This window comes from Papilio polytes, unplaced genomic scaffold, assembly GCF_000836215.1.
Source record: "Papilio polytes unplaced genomic scaffold, Ppol_1.0 DF823991.1, whole genome shotgun sequence".
Taxonomy (NCBI): Eukaryota; Metazoa; Arthropoda; class Insecta; order Lepidoptera; family Papilionidae; genus Papilio; species Papilio polytes.
In genome coordinates this window covers 2726092-2745593 of record NW_013525213.1, presented here as the reverse complement: position 1 = coordinate 2745593, position 19502 = coordinate 2726092, and the positions used below count along the sequence as shown (strand labels likewise).

The 19502-nt window shown below is 33.6% G+C and overlaps 2 protein-coding genes across 2 annotated transcripts in view; one reads left to right on the top strand and one right to left on the bottom strand.

The window, feature by feature from the left end:
- The first annotated feature begins 3609 nt into the window (after positions 1-3609).
- Positions 3610-18774, top strand: LOC106101319. The gene is made up of 7 exons (XM_013280499.1): positions 3610-3936; positions 7420-7543; positions 11371-11813; positions 12865-12980; positions 13686-13778; positions 17976-18068; positions 18498-18774. Exons 1-7 carry the CDS (start codon positions 3699-3701, stop codon positions 18585-18587), a joined length of 1197 nt encoding a protein of 398 aa, XP_013135953.1. The 5' UTR covers positions 3610-3698; the 3' UTR covers positions 18588-18774.
- A 585-nt stretch (positions 18775-19359) lies between these two features.
- LOC106101290 overlaps positions 19360-19502 on the bottom strand; it is a 15541-nt gene continuing 15398 nt past the window's right edge. Inside the window, exon 6 of the mRNA XM_013280456.1 lies at positions 19360-19366. Coding sequence (XP_013135910.1) covers positions 19360-19366 — 7 coding nt within the window. The remainder of the gene's footprint in view (positions 19367-19502) is intronic.

Below are 19502 nucleotides of genomic sequence, written 5' to 3'. Positions count from 1 at the left end.
TTTTTTAACATTTAAGTTTGTATTTAAAATCTTAATTCTTATATAACGACTCAAATTAAATAAAAGACAACACTTATTAGATGCAATTCTAGCTCTTAATTGCATGAAGTCACAAAATTATTACGTTTATAGTCTATTAAATGTTAATTTATTCTTACTTTAAAAAAGATAATTACAATTTAATAATTATGAAATAAACAAGAGAAATCTTTATATAAATAAAGAGAAAGTTATAAAATGAATTGATTTGTTTGACCTTGAACCATCACGTTACATACAAGGAAGATGGTGATTTCCTGAACAAGCAAGGAAAAGCATTTTTCCTTCATTCTTTCCAAGACCCTGTACTCACATGCTTTAAACACGCTTTTAACATAATTTCATATAAAAAAATATCTGAACCAAGTTTTTATTTATTTATTTAAAACTTAATTTATATCATTTTATAAATAACTATACTTTTGCCCGCAAGTCCATCCGCGTGAAATTTAATAATAATAATAATGAAATGAAAAACTATAACCCATGTTACTAACAGATAAATTACCTTTCTAGAGTGAAAGATTTTTTTCAAATTGGCCCAATCGTTTTTAAGCCTATTCATTACAATCAAACAAAGTTTTCCTCTTAATCTATTAGTATAGAAATAGAAGTATAGATACAATACAGAATTATACAGTGGTAGAGTTCACTTTACCATCTCCCAAATGTGTTCCTCCCGTAATACCACGACCTCACAAGACACGCGGCAATTTGGAATTATTCCGCGTACACTTTGTAGTGTGTGCATGCTGAAAACATAATCAAAATTAACTTAACCCCTTTGTTTTGCCACCATCTTACTTCTTACTAATATTATAAATGCGAAAGTTTAGATGGATTGATGTTTGTTAGAGTTTGTAGCCTAAACGGCTAAAGGGATCTCTATGAAATTCGGCATAGATGTAGAGGATAGTCTCGAAGAACACAAAGACTACTTGCTTTTGCTTTTAATATTCCGCGCGGACGGAGTCGCGGGTGAAAGCTAGTATTGCTATAAAGTATGGAAAAGGGGATTTGACGGAAGCGGAGAGTATGAAGGGGAAATATCCCCTTTCTGTGAGTTACCTCCATCGATTAAAAACGCGTATGTTATCTATTTCGACGAATTCAGATTCTTACTCATTTGCCATATAAAATATGTTTATTTCTTTTAAGTGTTGTATTAACAGGTTTTGAACGTATACATCCTTATAAGGCGTGTCAAGTTTTAGCTTCAGAACTGGATTTCGAACAAGGTGACTGAGGGCATTGGTACTATAAAATCTAAAGATCAAATCAATTAGTAAGAGTGGGCGTACCTTTGACAAAACAATCGAAAAAACGTTGTGCGATTGTCGATTGTTTCGCAGACTTCAACTGTTTAGTTGCACAAATATCGAATAGTGTGCTCCTTCATACAAGCTCATAGGAATCAAAGCAAGACTAAACAGTTGTGCGATAGTTGAGTCGAAGGTGTGCGCACGCTTTTAGTATTCTTTATATACTACCTTTTACTAATCATCCAACAGTTTCATATAAATGTTGCAGTGCAAGGAAATAACTAATATGAAGCAAAATTGAATGAACTATACTTCAAAAGATTGAATGTTGTTGAATAAAACGTTTGCCAACATAAGAAAGGAGAAATGTACTAAGAGCTTTTTTATTAATAAATATTTGTTTAATTTACTATACACCTAACCAGACTTAAATCAGGAAACATCTTGATAAAATTGGATATATGATGTGGTAATTTTTACGACATGGGCGTCAATTTTTTTACTTAATCGTAATAACAAAAAATAACATTTTTATACCGTAAAATAATTGTTTTTATGCAGACTGAATATGTTATTACTTTTTAATAATATGTTATGTAATTACCCGAGTATTTAATAACCTCACACAATTATGTGCAACAAATGTTGCATATTTACTATGAGAATAATATTACTTTAAATAAAGGTTACTATAATGATTTTCCCGTTTATTAGTGAATTAAATATAATAATTACAAAACAGTCTTAACAAATGACAGCTAAGAAATTAAAAGAAAACTCAAAAATAATCATGTCATTTAGGTAAAAATACTCGTAGAACCACACCTAAGATGGAATCCTGTCAGTATGGCAAAATCTAAATAATATTTAAGACATCTATACTATTATAATAAAGCGTAAACACACACTTCTTTGTTGCCTAAGATGTCAGCAATTACAGCATAATTTTTAATAATTCTTTCTTTAATAAAAAAGCCCTACACTTACGTCATGCTTTAGGCTATATATTTTCACGACATTAAACTTAGGGGGTAAATATTTTGGGTAAAAACCCTAATGTAGGAAAGAGACCATAAGTTGCTGCCAACATCAAGGAAACAAGATTGCCAAGGTTTGTCATGTCATGTCACTTTGACATTTGCTATTGATGATTTGACAAATGTAAATAATAAAATAAAATTTTCATAATTTCATGCGGATGAAGCCGTAAGGGAACGGCTAGTTGTTAATAATCTAAAGATGTCCTAGGCTTTCCAAACTTAAGTTGTACTGTTACATGTTGAATGACATAATCAAGCTTCCTTATACAAATGGTATGAGTAGGGAATACGTGCAGGACATTGATAAAAATCGAAAGTTAGACCAAAAAACACACTTTCTTTTAACGCACACACATTCATTATATTATTGTGAATTATGTAAGTAATCAATACTAAGAAATGCAGATTTTAATCAATACTAATATAATAAAGACAAAAGATTTGTATTTTTGTAAATAACTCCAAAAGTACTGGATCGATTTCAAAAATTCTTACACCATTAAAAAGCTGAATTATCAGTGAGTAACATAGTTTTTCTTTTTAACTATTATTTTAAATCAACGTGAATGAAGTCGCAAGCAACAACTAGTGTGGGATAAACGCATAAATTTACGCATGTCCTACTGACATTATTATGTTTCAAAATTGTTTTTTCCACTCTTACTTTTAATTCTCATTCAAAACATCTTATAGGAAAGTGAATAATTAAATAAAAGGCGTTGATAATCAATTATTTCAATATTGTTTGGCAAATAATTGGTCTACGCATGATTTCTAGTTACTATTATGTGAACCGTACGTGTGAAGTATTGGTTCTGTAGATACAGATTGTTATTTTTGTGGTTTAAATATATTATTAAATGAAAAGTTATAAAAATAGTGTTTAGATAAAAATGCAACATTTCTTTTTGAATTTCACTTAGCAATGTAGTATTATTAAAGAGTATATATTTAGAAATCCTGTCTGATTAGAGCGCATAGCTAACATCAAGAAAAGAAAGTTTTAAATAAAAAATGAACGAATTTTTATAAAAAAATGTAACGTTTTTAATCCAAGAGAGTCATCGTTTTGATATCGAAAACGATATTAAAAAATGTCGTTTGGAAAATTCAATTTATTAATATAACCCTAAAAGAATTAGCACAATCAAACAAATTAGTAAACCATGGCCGTAACGAAAAGCGGGCCGTGCAAGCGAACCCGTATAGCAGAACATAGTCGAGTCAAAAGAAAGTAGGCGTCATATAAAACGGATTCCAACCACATGCTCCGGTCAGTGCAACCTTGGCCGCGGGAAAGCGACCATCAGTGGCGGGAAAGTTTATAAAAAGCGCGCGAACTTTGACACCTGTCAAAATGATACCAAGAAGCTGTGTGGTTTTGTTGCTTTTTTTCTCGACGGTTCAGAGTGCGGGTTTATTTGACCGTTCGTATGAATATGTAATGAATTTAGGTAAAAATATAGCGCCGAGTGTTATGTCGATTTTTGACTGCTTCGGCGAGGATGATCCCTGGAACTGTGCTAAGGATAAGGCGGGCAAGATGCTGGATAATTGGGACGATGAGGTGGACAAGCAGCGGCGGCAATGGCGGGGTTAGTTGAGTTTATAAATGTAATTATAAATAACAGACAATCTTTAGAGTTAAAAAAACATAAAAGAGAATTGAAAACCTATTATTTGAAGTGGGTAAAAAATAAATACCTAACTAACAAGGTCTTTATATCTAAATTGTAAAATCCTGTGATTTATAAATAGACGTTAAGGACGACTTTCTTAAATTTGTATGTTTCTCAAAAGTCTTTTCTTTACCTTCTCAATTTTTGAGTTCCCTGGAACTCTCAATTGTAATATTACACAAAAAAAAATAATAAAACCGCTAACCATGTAGAATATTGAAGTAAAATGATACAGTATCAAGAAAGAAAATCACTGTAAGTAAACGGTTGATGCCTATATCATCATCCAGGGGTGTCAACCGTTACAAAATGTAATTAATTTTGTAAACAATATGAATAACAACTCCGTTTGCATGATTTTTATACTCATTCGATTTTTATCAAATACAACGAAACCCTTTTTGCAATCTTATTCATCAAACACTCACCAAAGCAAACGTACAATATTCGTCATAACTTTTTAAAAGTATTTTTGCTTATATCATAGAAGGTGGCAACCCTATTAGTGGCAAAAACCATTGCAAGTCGACCGCGTCACTTACTGCAAGTGTCCGCGTTATCTCGCCAGAGTGCTGCGTCTCGCCAAATTAACTGTTTCCAAACACGCGACGTCTTTAAAGCATATAATACTAGCTTTTTCCATTGTTTCACACGTATTCGGTTTATATTATAACACAAGAAATTAATTAATTAAAATAATACATCACATATTACTTTAAAATACATGCAAATACCAGCTTTTGCCCGCAACGTCGTCGTAGCATATGTTCTACCAATGTTGTTCCATTTTGGATACATAGTAACAAACATCCATACATCTATCCATCAGAACTTTCGCATTTATAATATTAGTACGAAATAAATGAATTCGAAGGACTAAAGGTTCATTTTAAACTAGCTCTTGCTCGCGACTACGTCTGCTAGAAATAATACAAGTATAGTCTATGTTCACTGTAGCTTTTTAATGGTAAAAGAATTGAAATAGGTCCATTATATTTCGAGTTATTTTAATACATACAAAAATACAAATCTTTCCTCTTATATTAGTTTTAAATATAATTATTAATCTATCGTACAGAACTGCTGTAAAATGTATGTTTGTAAACTATATAAAAAGCGTAACAACATGTGTACAAGTTTGTGTCATTTGGTCGAGTTATTAAGTCTTTTATTTGTAACATACTTACAATCTCATGTTAGGTTGTCGCTCGTGTTCCGATCTTCATTTGTGTTTGACGCGTTAATTACATTGTAGTCGCTAATTATTTTTAATTGTTCCTTACGTCGCAGAAGAAATATTTTACTGAAAGTACTTGCAGAGAGAGTTGCCAGTATTAAATAAAAAAATAAAATCTTATATCCAATGACAATAAGAAAACTTTAGCTTGGGCAACGGTTCCTTCTGTATTTAAAAAAAAAACTGTACTGTATAATACTGTACTTTTTTTTATATTATAAGGTGGCAAACAAGCAAGCGGCCACCTAAAACCACCAAAATGGCGAAGCGACCGCTGCCCATAGACATCCGCAGTAGCGGATGCGTTGCCTACTCTAAATCGACGGAGGAGGAGACTGTACTGTTAAATAAAATTATAGGCTTTCTATGCAGTCCAGGTAATAATAACGTTTAAGCAAATTAAAAGAAAGCTCGTTGTGTATGGGCGCAGCAAATGATTCACAAAAATTGGGAGAAAGTGAATGAAAATGTTCTCCTTAATTGGTTATCTCGAAACATGTTTAAGGAAACTCGTTTTACGTAAAAGGTCGAGAAAACAAATGTGTTTATTTCACATACAATCCTACATTAAACTCCGGTCTCGTAACATTCATCGATCGAAGGACTCACTTCCCATTTAAAGTATCTAATTAATATAGATTTCAGATCAATCTCAAAGATTGAATATTGGGATCGACGGTTGTCTAAATATTTTTCTCACCACTCTTATTCTTACGGTCAGTTCTGCATCCATAAGTAATCTCTGTTTATGTCACACGTAACTGTACATGTCTCATATTTTCTCATAAAATAGACATAATTAAGAAGAATATAGTTAATTTATAATTCTGACTTTCAATGTTCTATTGATTTAAAAAATAATCAAGAGAAAGTTTTAATCTTTCTGATAATAATTTATCAAAAACTATTTATAATTCCAGTAATAAATGTACTCGTATAAAGAATGTATTGTTTTGTTTTAAGTTAGTTGTCATGGAAACTCGATATTGTATTTATCTTAACAAACAATTACTCGAATGTAAAAAGTTATAGCCTCTTATTTACTATAATATATGATTTTCATTATTAAATATGGTATCACTACCTTTCGCCCGCAATTCCGTACGCCTAGTATGAAAATCAACAAAAGTGAGTAGCCTATGTGTTCTTCCAGACTATCCTCTACATCTATACCAAATTTTATCGAAATCCGTTCAGCCGTTTAGGCTACAAACTCTAACAAACATCCATCCATCTAAACTTTCGCATTTATAATATTAGTATGATTTGTTATTTATTTAGTTTTTTTTTTTTAATAGTGATCATGTGTTCGTTTTATGTACTTTATGTATACTACGAAAAAGAAAATTACACTTTTGTTTACGAAAACGACACTGCCCTTAAACTACCTAATGACATCATTACTCATTGAAGCCAGTGACGTCAGATGGCTATATATAAATTAACATATACGTATAGTTGCGAAATCTTACGCTTTCACTCTTAGTATTCTCGAGAGGCCGGACATCTCAGACAATCTGACCCGCTTCAAACAACGCTAGATAAGTGTAGTTAATAAGTTCATATGTAACTCACGTTCTTTTTTTTTAGTTGGTACTGATTAGTGTTAATGCCTTGAATTAATAAGACCCCTAATTGGGTAAAGGGTGGGCAGAGTGCGCCGGAGCACTCCACTCTGGGCTTTACGTTAAAAATCTTACTAATAAAATAAATGCAAATGTTTAGATGGATGGTAGTTTGTTAGATTTTCTGGCCTAAACGGCTGAAAGGATTTTGATGAAATTTGGCATAGATGTAGAATATAGTCCGGAAGAACATATAGGATACTCGCTTTTGATTTCTTTAATTCACGCGGACGGCGTCGCAGGTGAAATCTAGTCTTACTATTCTACTAATATTATAAATGCGATAGTTTAGATGGATAGCCTAAACTGCTGATATAGAATATAGAACACATAGGGTACTTGCTAATTTTTTAAAAACCACGCGGACGGAGACACGGGTGAAATCTAGTAAAGAAATTGTACCATGATAAGTTCCCAATGTAAGTGGGAAATAATTGCCTAATATTTGACCAAGGGTTAATTTATTCTTTTCTAGAGTGTTTTATAAAAAAGTTAATTAAAATTCTAGGTTTTATTAACTAGTATGTTATGATTTAGAGGCTGCGGACGCGGAGGTGCGTGCGTCAGGGAGGGCGCTGGGAGAGCTGCCCTCCCAACTGGGTACCGAGGTGGAGCAGTCACTGACAACCCTTGCTGACATCCTGCAGCACGGCGTCGCCAGGTAACGGCAATAACTTATATGTTACTTATAAGTGTGGTTCACCGGTAGAGGTGGACCTAGAATGAGATGTATTGCTTAAAAGGTGACATGATCAATAAGGGAGTGTTGACTGAGATAACGTCATAGAGTTATTTGGAGTACCAACACGCGTTGTGCCACACGAGAGTATGATAAGGAGAGGCTTTTGATCATTTGTAAACTGTACGCCTCAAATCTTAGTAGTGTTACTTATGACACAAAATTCAGTTTGAGTTGACTTCCTGTTACATTTAACAGTTCACCTGCACTCACATTTAAATACATATAAAACCGGTTTGACTGTAACAATAACGAGTTTATGAAATACATGTGTAAGTGTATAACCATATTTTTTTTTTTTTTTGTGACTTAATGGCCACTGTTTGCCTTGAAGAGGCATTTACAGATTCACCGGGCTTGAGGTGGCCGAGCGCAGATGGCGCTTAGCCTAAACCTCGTTTATGAGTAACTGAGCTCGAGGGCTCCCTCGGGAGCCTCGGCACGAGCCGTTACTTCGATATTATTACCGGATTGGGAGGCCACCGCCATATTCTTGACTTCCTCTACCAATTACTACCTTGAACAATATTAGCAAAATAATTAAGATAAATAAAATACTTTAACGAAATTCGTTGGAATTTTAACTAATTGTAAAACTTTTTTGTGGTTCTCAAAAGCAAAATCAAACCCTGAATTCAACTAATAAAAACAGATTGTAGTTTTTTTTTTATTATAGCATTACTGCTACAAAATCTTGTATCCATCGTTAAAAGATGTTTGAGTTTTTTAATTCCATGTTCATAATGGAACTAAAATTTCTACTTCTAGTAATTTTACATGTTAATTTGTTGCAAAATTACTTATTACCCAGTTTAATTTCTATGGAAATTTGACCGAAATGATTAATGATCTACAAATAAAAGGCTAAACTTTTCAAAATGTGCTCAACACAAACACACAAACACAAACATGTGGAAAAACACAAACTACATACTATTTTTTTAATTCCGTGAGCACGAAATCGCGGCTAGTTATAAAATAACTGGAAATCGTTAAAGTATTTTCCACTGTGTGTTACGATTCAACACGCTTTAACAATAACTAGAATTTAAAAAAGTAAAATCTTTCACCCTTATAAACCTCTTCTATATTTCATATTACGTAATTGCATAACATCTCTACACTGTAAAGATATGAACGAGAAGTCTCAGTATTACCAACATTAGAAACGTCACAAATTGTAGTCCGAGATTCGAACCCAGTTCTCACGAAGTGTACAGTTACTGCGCGTTTACATTCACGTAAACCTTATGGGAACGTAGCTTCACTTCTTTAAAAGCGAAACCTCAGTCAAGTGTAGATTTAATGAGGCTTTATTGTGCGCTATCGAAAACGAACGTATTCCATATAAATTCAAAGCAACTGTCACGACTTTTAGGCCCGCTATAGACTCTCGGTTGTAATAGAACAAACGAATTGAACTGTTCTTAAAACTGAGTGTCTGTAGCGTAGCTTTATATTGGCTCAGTTAGTGCGGAGGTCATCATTTGTCATTAAATATATTCAAATTGACATTTTTAAAATAATGTTTATTTGATATTGTTATATATAACTTTATGTACACTCAGGTTGTTTTTTTAATGGGTAAGACTTATGTTTTAATTGATATTGATAAGTACATTTTATACACTTTATTGCATTCGCAAATTGTGTTTGTTAAAAAAACTTGCATTACCCACTTAATTCGCCCAACGCACTGATAGAGAAATGCGAAGAACCGGTCGCCGAACCCACGACCCGACTTCCCTACCTGTCCACTTTCACTGGTGACATACATACCAACCATAATTATATGATGAGAGCCTTGCATGTCTTTAAACAATTAAAAAGGGCACCAATTATAATAATAGTTCATCATTTAAACAATAAGTACAGTCGGGAAACTCCGCGGTTATAACGCCTTGGTCCTGGACACAAACACCGCGTCTTCATACAAATAATCAGTTAGACAGGACTGTTTCGTCAATGATGGGATAGTAAAAAAGCAACTATCCGTGTACCTCTGACCGACATTTTTCGTATAGTTAGTGAACTACATTTAAAATCATCTCAATGCGTACAAACTGCTGTTGCTATTAAGATGGAAGTTAGAACACCGCCAGATGCCCTAATTGTATCACCAAACTTACGCAGTAAGTGTTGAAAAACAACATTAAGTTTATTCAAACGTCATAGAATCGTGGTTTTATTAAAGTTAAATTATGTCTCTAACTTCCTTGCCAAAATGTATGCGTAAAATTTCCGTTACAAGCGAGGTTAACAACATTAACAAGACATAGCTTATAGATAACAATGTTTTATAAAACTTGTCTTATATTCGACAAAAATCATAGGAATTTCGTAATCAGTTAAACCTCTATGTCTTGAGGTCGAATAAGAGAGGCGCACACCTTTGACTAGACAATCGAACAACTGTTGTGCGATTGTCGACTGTTTCTTAGCCAATTTAACTGTTTAGTTGCACAAATATATCCAGTAGTGTGCGTACTTCCATGCGCTCATAGAAATTAAAGCGAGGGAACAGTTGTGCGATAGTTTATTCAAACGACATTTTTTGGAATAGCGTCTTTGATAAGGCCACACTTCAACTCCAAATTCCAATACAATTTTGATGTCTGTTGTATGTTTAGATTCATGTCAGCTTTCGGCTGATATACAAGTTGTATTTGTAGATGTCACGCGTTTTTTAGGTTATTTCTCATTAAATTTCTAGAACATTCTTCCAACAATGTAATGATAACATCAGAATCATAAATAATTATCTAGAATATTGTCTAGTTTTTTAAAACTTGTATTATCTTCACACTTTCATATATACACGGTTTACTTTTACAATTAAATATAATTATGATTTTCAACAATGACACATAACAGTTACCTAAAGGCTAAATAGTTAACTTTCTCAGAGCAAACACAATACTTAGCACATTTCAAAATAAACACTTTCATTCGACTCTCTACAGTTTAAATAAAGTTGACAAATTTACTACATAACATGATTCATCGTTACATAAAAAGGACGTACATTTTTCATGAATATTATATCTATACAATTATAATAAAGCGTAAACACACACTTCTTTGTTGTCTAAGATATCAGCAATTACAGCATATTTTTGAATAACACTTTTTTTTATAAAAAAAGCTCTACACTTACGTCACGCTTTAGGCTATATGTTTTCACGCCATTAAACTTAGGGGGTAAATATTTTGGATGAAAACCCTAATGAAGGAAAGAGACCATAAGTTGCTGCCAACATCAAGGAAGCAGGATTGCCATGGCTTGTCAGTATGTCATATCACTTTGACATTTGCAATTGACAATTTGAAACGTGTAAACAATGAAATAAAATTTTCATAATTTCATGCGGATGAAGTCGCAGGGGAACAGCCAGTTACATTATACAATAACTCTAAATACAACTAAAACGTTTTTATAAAAATATTAATAGATTTTTGTTAATCTACCAATATTTTCTTTAACTATTCCAACAAAGCTTTAGGATTGTGCTAGGATATGGTTCACGACAATAGTCGGATCGCGGGTTTCGAACCCTCGACTGCAAGATCGGTAGTCCGTACCCAAAACCAATAAACGCGGTATTAAATTAAACTTAAGAATAAAATGAGTATAAGCAAATATTAGGACAAATTTTATAAGTAAATTATTAGTTAATATAAGCCTGTTAGGCGCTTAGTGCTTCAACAGTTAGGCTATTAAAATAAAAAATCATTTATTTTATTAACAGAGCGTTGGGAAGGCGAAGACAAGATCAAAATATAGAATCAAAACCAACGACCACAGTTAACAATGACAAGAAAATAAAAATGAGAAAACCAAAGCCACCAAAGATCCACCTTCTCAATCCGATACCAGCAAAGAATGAAGGCAGAGGATTCCCTCAGGGGCAACAATCTTGGGTAATAGGTAACAATGAGGATATTCAAACTGATTTAAGCAAAACAGATGCGAGAACACTGAACAATCCAGAGTTTGGAGTAGAGGATACTGAAGAAGATTCTAAAGAGGCAAGAAAAGAATTGGGAGATTCTAAGAGTGCGAACAGAAGAGGTAGAGGTATTGTGTCAGAGATGTGGGGCATCGGGGAGCAGGCGCTTGACGCACTGGCAGAGCACGTGGTGGAGAATGAAAATGTTGACAACGGAATTCAGGACAAGAGTTCTTTTGAAGGTGAGTTTTATAAAATCCTGCTAATATTATAAATGCGAAAGTTTAGATGGATGTTTGTTAGTGTTTGTAGCCTAAACGGCTGAACGGATTTCAATGAAGTTTGGTATAAATGCAGAGGATGGTCTGGAAGAACCTATAGGCTACTCTCTTTTGTTTTTTTTTTAATTCTACACGGTTAGAGTCGCGTACGAAAACTAGGATAACAATAAGTAAAAGGTTGTTAAAAAATGCTAACGCCATTAAATCTCTGTGTAACTAGACTGTTTTTATACGTTTTTGATATCGTTCTTTTATTTCCGTTGCTATAAATATTTGACAAAGAAGGATTTAAAACCGGTAATGCATAACATTAAAGTTAAAACACTCTACTTGATAATTTTCATTTAAATAACCTATTACATAGTGTTGTATTAATAACTTGGAATAAAAAAGATAAAATTATTTAAATCGCGGAAACCAGCAACACGTAGATTTTAATGCGAACTTTTAGAATAAATAAATATCAATTATTTTCGCACTAATCTCACAGATTATATCAATTGCTATTATTTATCTCTTTTATTACATTTCCGTTTCAAGTTTTATTAAGATTTCCTACGTCTAAAACAATATTCGAATTATTCCCAAACGTCACCTCACTTTGTCTCCACGTGGGGACAGATGAGAATAAAATGTTCCATCCACCCCACCTTTTAGTCCCACTATCACAAACAAGGTGACAGATGGAACCGTTTAAAAATAAAATAAGTTCCAACTGTACCCTCGTCTATCTATCCGCACGTGGGGAATATAATCACAATATTCCATTGTAACACGTTTACTAAGAAACATTGGCTTTATTTTTTCAAACGGAATGAGCGGATGACTATGTTGTCATACGTGTTTAGATAATGTGAACGGGCAATGAAACGTGTATGTTGATTGCGTGCTCCAGTGATTTCATCTCACTGTAACGAGGACAGTTGTTGCTCTCACTTCAATATCCTACATGATTCTAATTGACATTGATTTTATGTTATATATACATCTCAATTCTTGTACTCTACTTCAGAGCAAAGAGGCAAAAAGAAGAAGAAGAAGAAGGCTATTTTGAAGCTGCTGATCCTCGGCGCGGTACTCAAAGCGAAGATAGGAACTCTGCTACAGATTTTGTCTTTCAAATTACAGGTATAAAAAAATGTATAGTCAATTGAATATTTGAGGAGTATCAAACTTAAGAAATTAGAATTTTAGTTAAGAGTGTGAACATCGGTAGAGGTAGACCTAGAAAGAGATGGATGGATGCATGAAATATGAGATCAAGAAGGAAGGAGGACAAAAACCTGGTGTGCTGTCCTTATAGGTGTAGAATCAACACAGGGAGATGATGATCTTTCGGTTTCTTTCGACACCAACACTAAATTAAAAGAAATCTCAATGACTTTTTACACAATTCACACAACATCAATTTTATTATTTTCTTTTTTTATAACACAAGGTGGCAAACGAGCAAGCGGCCATCTGAAACCGCCAAAATGGCGAAGCGACCGCTGCCCATAGACATCCGCAATTGCAGATGCGTTGCCTACCCTTATACGACGGAGGAGGTGACGCACATAAAAAGAATATTTTCCCTTCCTATGCATCTCCTCCACCGTCAAATCCACTTCCTCTTCCCAACCTCTCCTTAAAAGAAAAGGGTGATAAAGAGAAAGGGACTTAAATTAGGCCTCCGGCACCACACTCATCAGACGAAACACGGAATTGCTTCCATTTCATGCCTATCTTCTGTGTGGTCGTGGTATTACTGGGGGCGTGCCGGCCCTGCAGTGCTAAGATGTTAAAGCGGGCACTACCACTGTCAAATTTTGCATATAAGGTAATGTATTTCAGGTGAAATTCTTCATAATCGCGCTGATCGGTCTGGCCATCAACTTGGCGCGGTTTTGGGTTGAGCTAAAGAACAAACACCATCAGCCTCAAAAGGTAAGTCACATAAATAGTTTTATTATTTTACTTTTTGAATCACGTCAAACAATCTGTTAAAACTGCAGTCACTTGTCTGAAACCGACAAAAGACTATCGCTTTAGTTTCTAAACTAGAGTTGTTAAAAGGCTCGAGTCTCCCGAGTCTTCGACTCATTCAAGGCTCGAGCTCTTAAGGCTCAGTAGCTTCGACTCGCAGCTCGAGTTTCGGGCTCGAAGCTCATTTCTCACAACACTATTCTAAACGTTACTAATCCAGCGGTTTCCATCGTTACAGTTAACATCAATTTACATTGTAGTCAAGTGGTCTATGTAACAGAATTATCGATGCAAAAGCGATATCGAATCCCATCAAAAAATCTAGCTTTCACCACACGCGACGCATACCAATCGTCTTCCGTTTTACTCTTCTAATCACATCACATTTAAATGAGAAACACCATTTCATATTTAGTCCTATTTATTATGTCTAATAACAAAAAAAGTAGAAAAATATCAACGTTTATTATGAATAGTAAATAACGTAGAATTTTTATCACTACTGGTTAAGATAGGGCGACGTGTGGCAACCACCCTCGGCGGAAAATACAGTAGAACCTCGATAATTCAAACCTCGGTAACATAAAAACTTCTATAACTTCAAAAAATAATATGTTCCCTTCCCATCAGAGCCCAAAACCTCTACAACAAAGACCCTTGATAACTTAAAACCTCTATAACTTAAAATGTTTTGTGTTTCCCTTGGACTTTAACTTATCGAGGTTCTGCTGTATAAAGGGGCATCCTAGAAATCTCGCCCAGGGCACTGGTAATGCCCAAATAAGGCCTGACTTTTATATAAAATATGTGTCGTGGTTAAATTGAACACTTTCTCTGTTTACATATACCATGGTATTAGTGATGTAAATGTTCTGAATTTTGTACTTGAACAAAGAAAAAGAAAGTACACTAATCTGGCAATTAACTAAAATTATTTATAATGCGAAGCTATTCACTAAAGAAGAAGCGAATTGAATTTAAAACGACTCTACTGTCTAACTTTCACTGCCTTTTATGTTTAAATCTATTATGAAAGAGCCATAATAAAACTTGATGGGTTAATTAGGGTAACATACCACTTGTTAAACAACATTTTAATTTGTTTAAATTTCATTACCATGTTAGTATAATAAACATATTTATTCAAACAAACATATGTAGTTCTTTAAACTTTTCTTTCGGACTAATTATCCTGTTTGTTTTATTTGTTTAACGCCATCTATCGTCCACAAAAACGTAATACAAACTAGTCCCATTAAATTAGATTCGTCATATTAATTTAATAGTGTATGATTTCAATAGCTTATTTACTGATAAATTCTAATTTATCGAAGCTTAACCAAAATTATAATTTAAATCCAAAAACTATAAAATATTTTATGGTACCAAAGATATAAAAATATACAGTGAAGTATATAATCTGTTGTCAAGATTATGGCCACCTCGTGGTATTGACATGTTATAAAACATTTTACTAAATTATAATAAGCAATCCATTCATCTTACATTATGAAATAATAAAAACAGTATAAAATAAAAGATAAACATTAAAATTTATTATGTAATGACATCTATTGGCAATTAATGTAAATACAAGTTTTAAGGATCTGTCAATAGATAGCAACAGTGATAAAAAATAAAAAGGCACTCTTCTTTTCACAACCTCCCTAACACCATCTATTAATATATCCTTAAACTCACATGTCAAATTAATTAAATTAATTACCAATAGATGCCATTAAATAATATTTATTTTATTTAAGAATCTAGTTTATTTCATAGCAAAGACAAAAGATGGTGCTTATTATAATTTTGAAAATGTTTTATTGCAAATCAATACAAGCACAAGAAGTGGTACTAAACTTGATAACAGAAAAAAAAAAAACATCGTCGAATTGAATACCTCCTTCTTTTGGGAAATCGGTCAAAAAGTATACCTTTCAAAGAAAATACCGGTGAAATTATTTATTAATCTGATACATTTCGTAAATACATCTTAATATTGCTTCCTCAAGATTTACTAATCGTCTCTTGAAAAGGAGAAAAATATCTTTTTTTTTACACGTAACATACATACTCTGGTGGAAAACTCAACACAAACAAGTTCATGGTAATTTCTAGAGTAATTTCTCTTTACGATTCCGTTGCAAGTGAAATATTTAATTTATTCCTCATCCGTTAAATCCTGATCTTTCAAACGCATAATTAACGAAGCATCCGATATCGGAGTTTGCTACCGATTTCATAAAACTTGTTTCAAATACGACTTTCCAAGCGTAAATAATTATCTTAGATCTCAGCGTCTAGATAGATCCTAAACTCAAATCAAAAGTATGGAACTAACGGCCGAATATTGTAACGAATATTAAATACATCGATTACTAAGCGCCGCTAAACTTTAAAAAAAAAATTAATAGAATTCGGAAAGCAAGTTCAATCAATATTACTAAAAAAAACTTTTTCGTAACCTTTACAAATTTCTAAAACCATCGAAATTTAAATAACACTTTCATTGTCAACAAGTAAAGTTCATTCACCTTTCACTTAGTTAAGCTAAGCACTTCTAAGCACCATAAGTAGGGTAATGTGTTAGCACGCATTGACACACATCACACGTTTGTCGTTAGAAATGTCAGTCAACATAGTATGTGTGAATATAAACACAGATAGTACATAATGTAAAAGTTCTTCCGGAGGTTAACCCTACAACTTAAGTAATTTGGACGATAATGGTTAGTTAACTAACGGTTACTGAAACAGTCCTTCAGTGTACTAAGAGGCGACCTTAATGTATAGACATGTAGTTAGCGCATAATTGTGCCATTTAATTGTCTTAAACTCAAAAAATTAATCCAAACCAGTCTTTATATTCATTGTGTAATCTTACTCAAGTATTAGTTTAGTTTATAGTCAAGGAGTTTATAGAAATAATCTGAAAGCACACATAGGTTACTAATAAAAGTTATTGTTAAAACCATTCGGAAGTAGACGCAGGCGACATCTAGTTAGAGATAAATAAACATTTTCTCCTCATTTCTAAATAAAAATACAATATACGTAAAAAATACTTTACTATTATTCTTAAGAATATGTATGTATGATAATTTTCTATCAGAGATGTCATTTGTATGGAGTGGTATCCATTTAGTGTGATATTGTTTCCGCGTCGCAAACGAGGGAAAGCTGCGGAGAGAGGCCGCGCTTTCGAATATTCAGATCTCAATATAACCTGGTCAGCGGCGATTAAATTGATTGCTAAATCATACGTGTTATTGATACTTCGATATCAATCATATAAGAAAAGTAAAACTACACCATTGTAAAAAATATAATTCTCTAGAGCCTGTGGTTTTAGCGTTGCCAGCGTCCTGGGCGTACTTTCTGTCCCTTGCTTTGTGGAAGATTTTTCCGTCCAGCGTCCCGAGTAAACGTTCTAACATAGAATTATAGTTTACACTAAGTTAATTTAAAAAAAAAAATATTTATCCCATAGGACGAAGTTTGTAAAATTGTAGTTATCGTAAAAATGTAATAATTTAATTTGAATTTAAAGATACGGAAGAGAATTCAAAGGAAAGGTTTTATCACATTATTTGACTGATTTAAAAAAAAAAAACAAGCGTATCTGAGGATGTTACTCTTTAGTTACCTTGTGCAGGAAGTATTCATTATTTACGTTTAATAATCATATATCTCTGATTTGTTAGATGGGTTCAAATCTCACTCAGAGAAAGCGACCTTTGGTATGCAGTGTTATTTACTCAAGATTCGAATCACTTTTCTTAAATCTTAAATTAAAAATCAAAAAGGTTTCAAAAACCGTAAATCAAGTTTGTGTTGAGCGACTCAAAAACAACTTTCTCGCTCCGTGACTACGATTCTTACTGATTATAATAATAATCCGTTTATCGAAAATAACAAAAGACGGGATGAAATTTTCAAAAGGAAAAAGTCACGACTATTTTAACTCAAACAAGCGCAAAATGATTGAATAACAAATCTACTGTTTTGCAGACGATAGTCGCACATTTGCATTCAATGCCTTTCGACAGTAAAGTTAATGTCGTCCCAATAGCATTTTCATTGCTCCATCCGTAATGAGTTCCCTGGATATCTCATAACCGTTATGAACGACAACTAAGTTAATAAAATGTGTAGGTGATCTATTACGAGCACGCACAGCATCAGCACCACTACGAGCACGAGGAGGAGCCTGGCTGGGGACCCTGGGCGCGCAACATCGAACCCGAGGTAAACTCTTTCAGACAACAAAACAAACACTCCGAATATTTAGATGGATGTTTGATAGAGTTTGTAGCCTAAACTGCTGAACAAATATCGACGAAATTTGTCATAGATGTTAAGGATAGTCAGGAAGAACAGACTACTTACTTTTTTAATTTCACGCGAACGGAGTAGCGGGCGAAAGGCACTATTCCATAAGCTAAGCAGTAAAACAAATATGCTAATTAGAGTGATTTTTACGACCTCACAAAAACTGACTTGTTTAGTAATACCTAATCTTATCCTAAGAGATGTCACAGACTTTCATCTTCATAAGAATAACTAGTAACGCATTTAAATTTATACTTGTTTCCACCTTCTGTGGATAGCACTTTTCTCTAAATATTATGAATTAATTACTTGTTATTGTTTCAAGTTATATTATCTGGTTTACAGGACGTAGATGTAGACGTGGACCGCAACATGCGGCCGTATCGCGCGCAAGAGCGCATCGCGACAACACGACCACTGCTCACGCTCTCGTAACGGCTGACGAATTGGAAGCGCTGTTGACGGTCTGAGATCGTTATTGATGGTCTGAGATCGTTATTGACGGTCTAAGATCGTTATTGACAGTCTGAGATCGTTATTGACAGTCTGAGATCGTTATTGACGGTCTAAGATCGATATTGACAGTCTGAGATCGTTATTGACGGTCTAAGATCGATATTGACGGTCTAAAATCGTTATTCACGGTCTGAGATCGTTGCTGATGGATGGTCTGAGGTCGTTATTGACTGTCTGAGATCGTCATTGACGATCTAAGATTATTATTAACGGTCTGAGATTTTTGCAAAGTCTCGCCCTGTAGATCGTAGCGCAGACCACCTCCTAACCAATACATCTAATGCCAGTGTACGAGTAACTTAAACCAATTGAAATTATAAAATAAGTCTTTTTATCTGTAAAACGAATTGCTGGATGATGCTTTACTTAGTCTAAGTTATAGCTAATATTAGTTGGTAATAAAAATTATTTATTGTATGTGTGTCGGCCATACTGGTTTAGTGGTTTGATTGTATTTATTTTTGTATGACTGTTGTGCGACTTAATAATAATAAATTATGTTTTAATGTTTTTTCGTTTTTTCATTTACACCTTCGAACCGTAAAATCTTGATGAAGTCAAAATTTTAAACAAATATTTAAGGTAACGTTTGAGTCAGAATTATGATACATAGATAATTGGCATTTTATTAATACGTCATTAATTCTTTTTCGATATAAAAATTGGAAGTGCCAAGGGAAATAAAACATGACTATATTCTATAAAACCAAAAATATATTCATCTCATATTAGTACATACATTTATAACACAAAAATCAATACACCGTCAGGCACTAACAACGAGCCGAGTCCCCGCACTTGGGGGAGGGGTCTCCGCGCTCGGGGGCGGCGGGG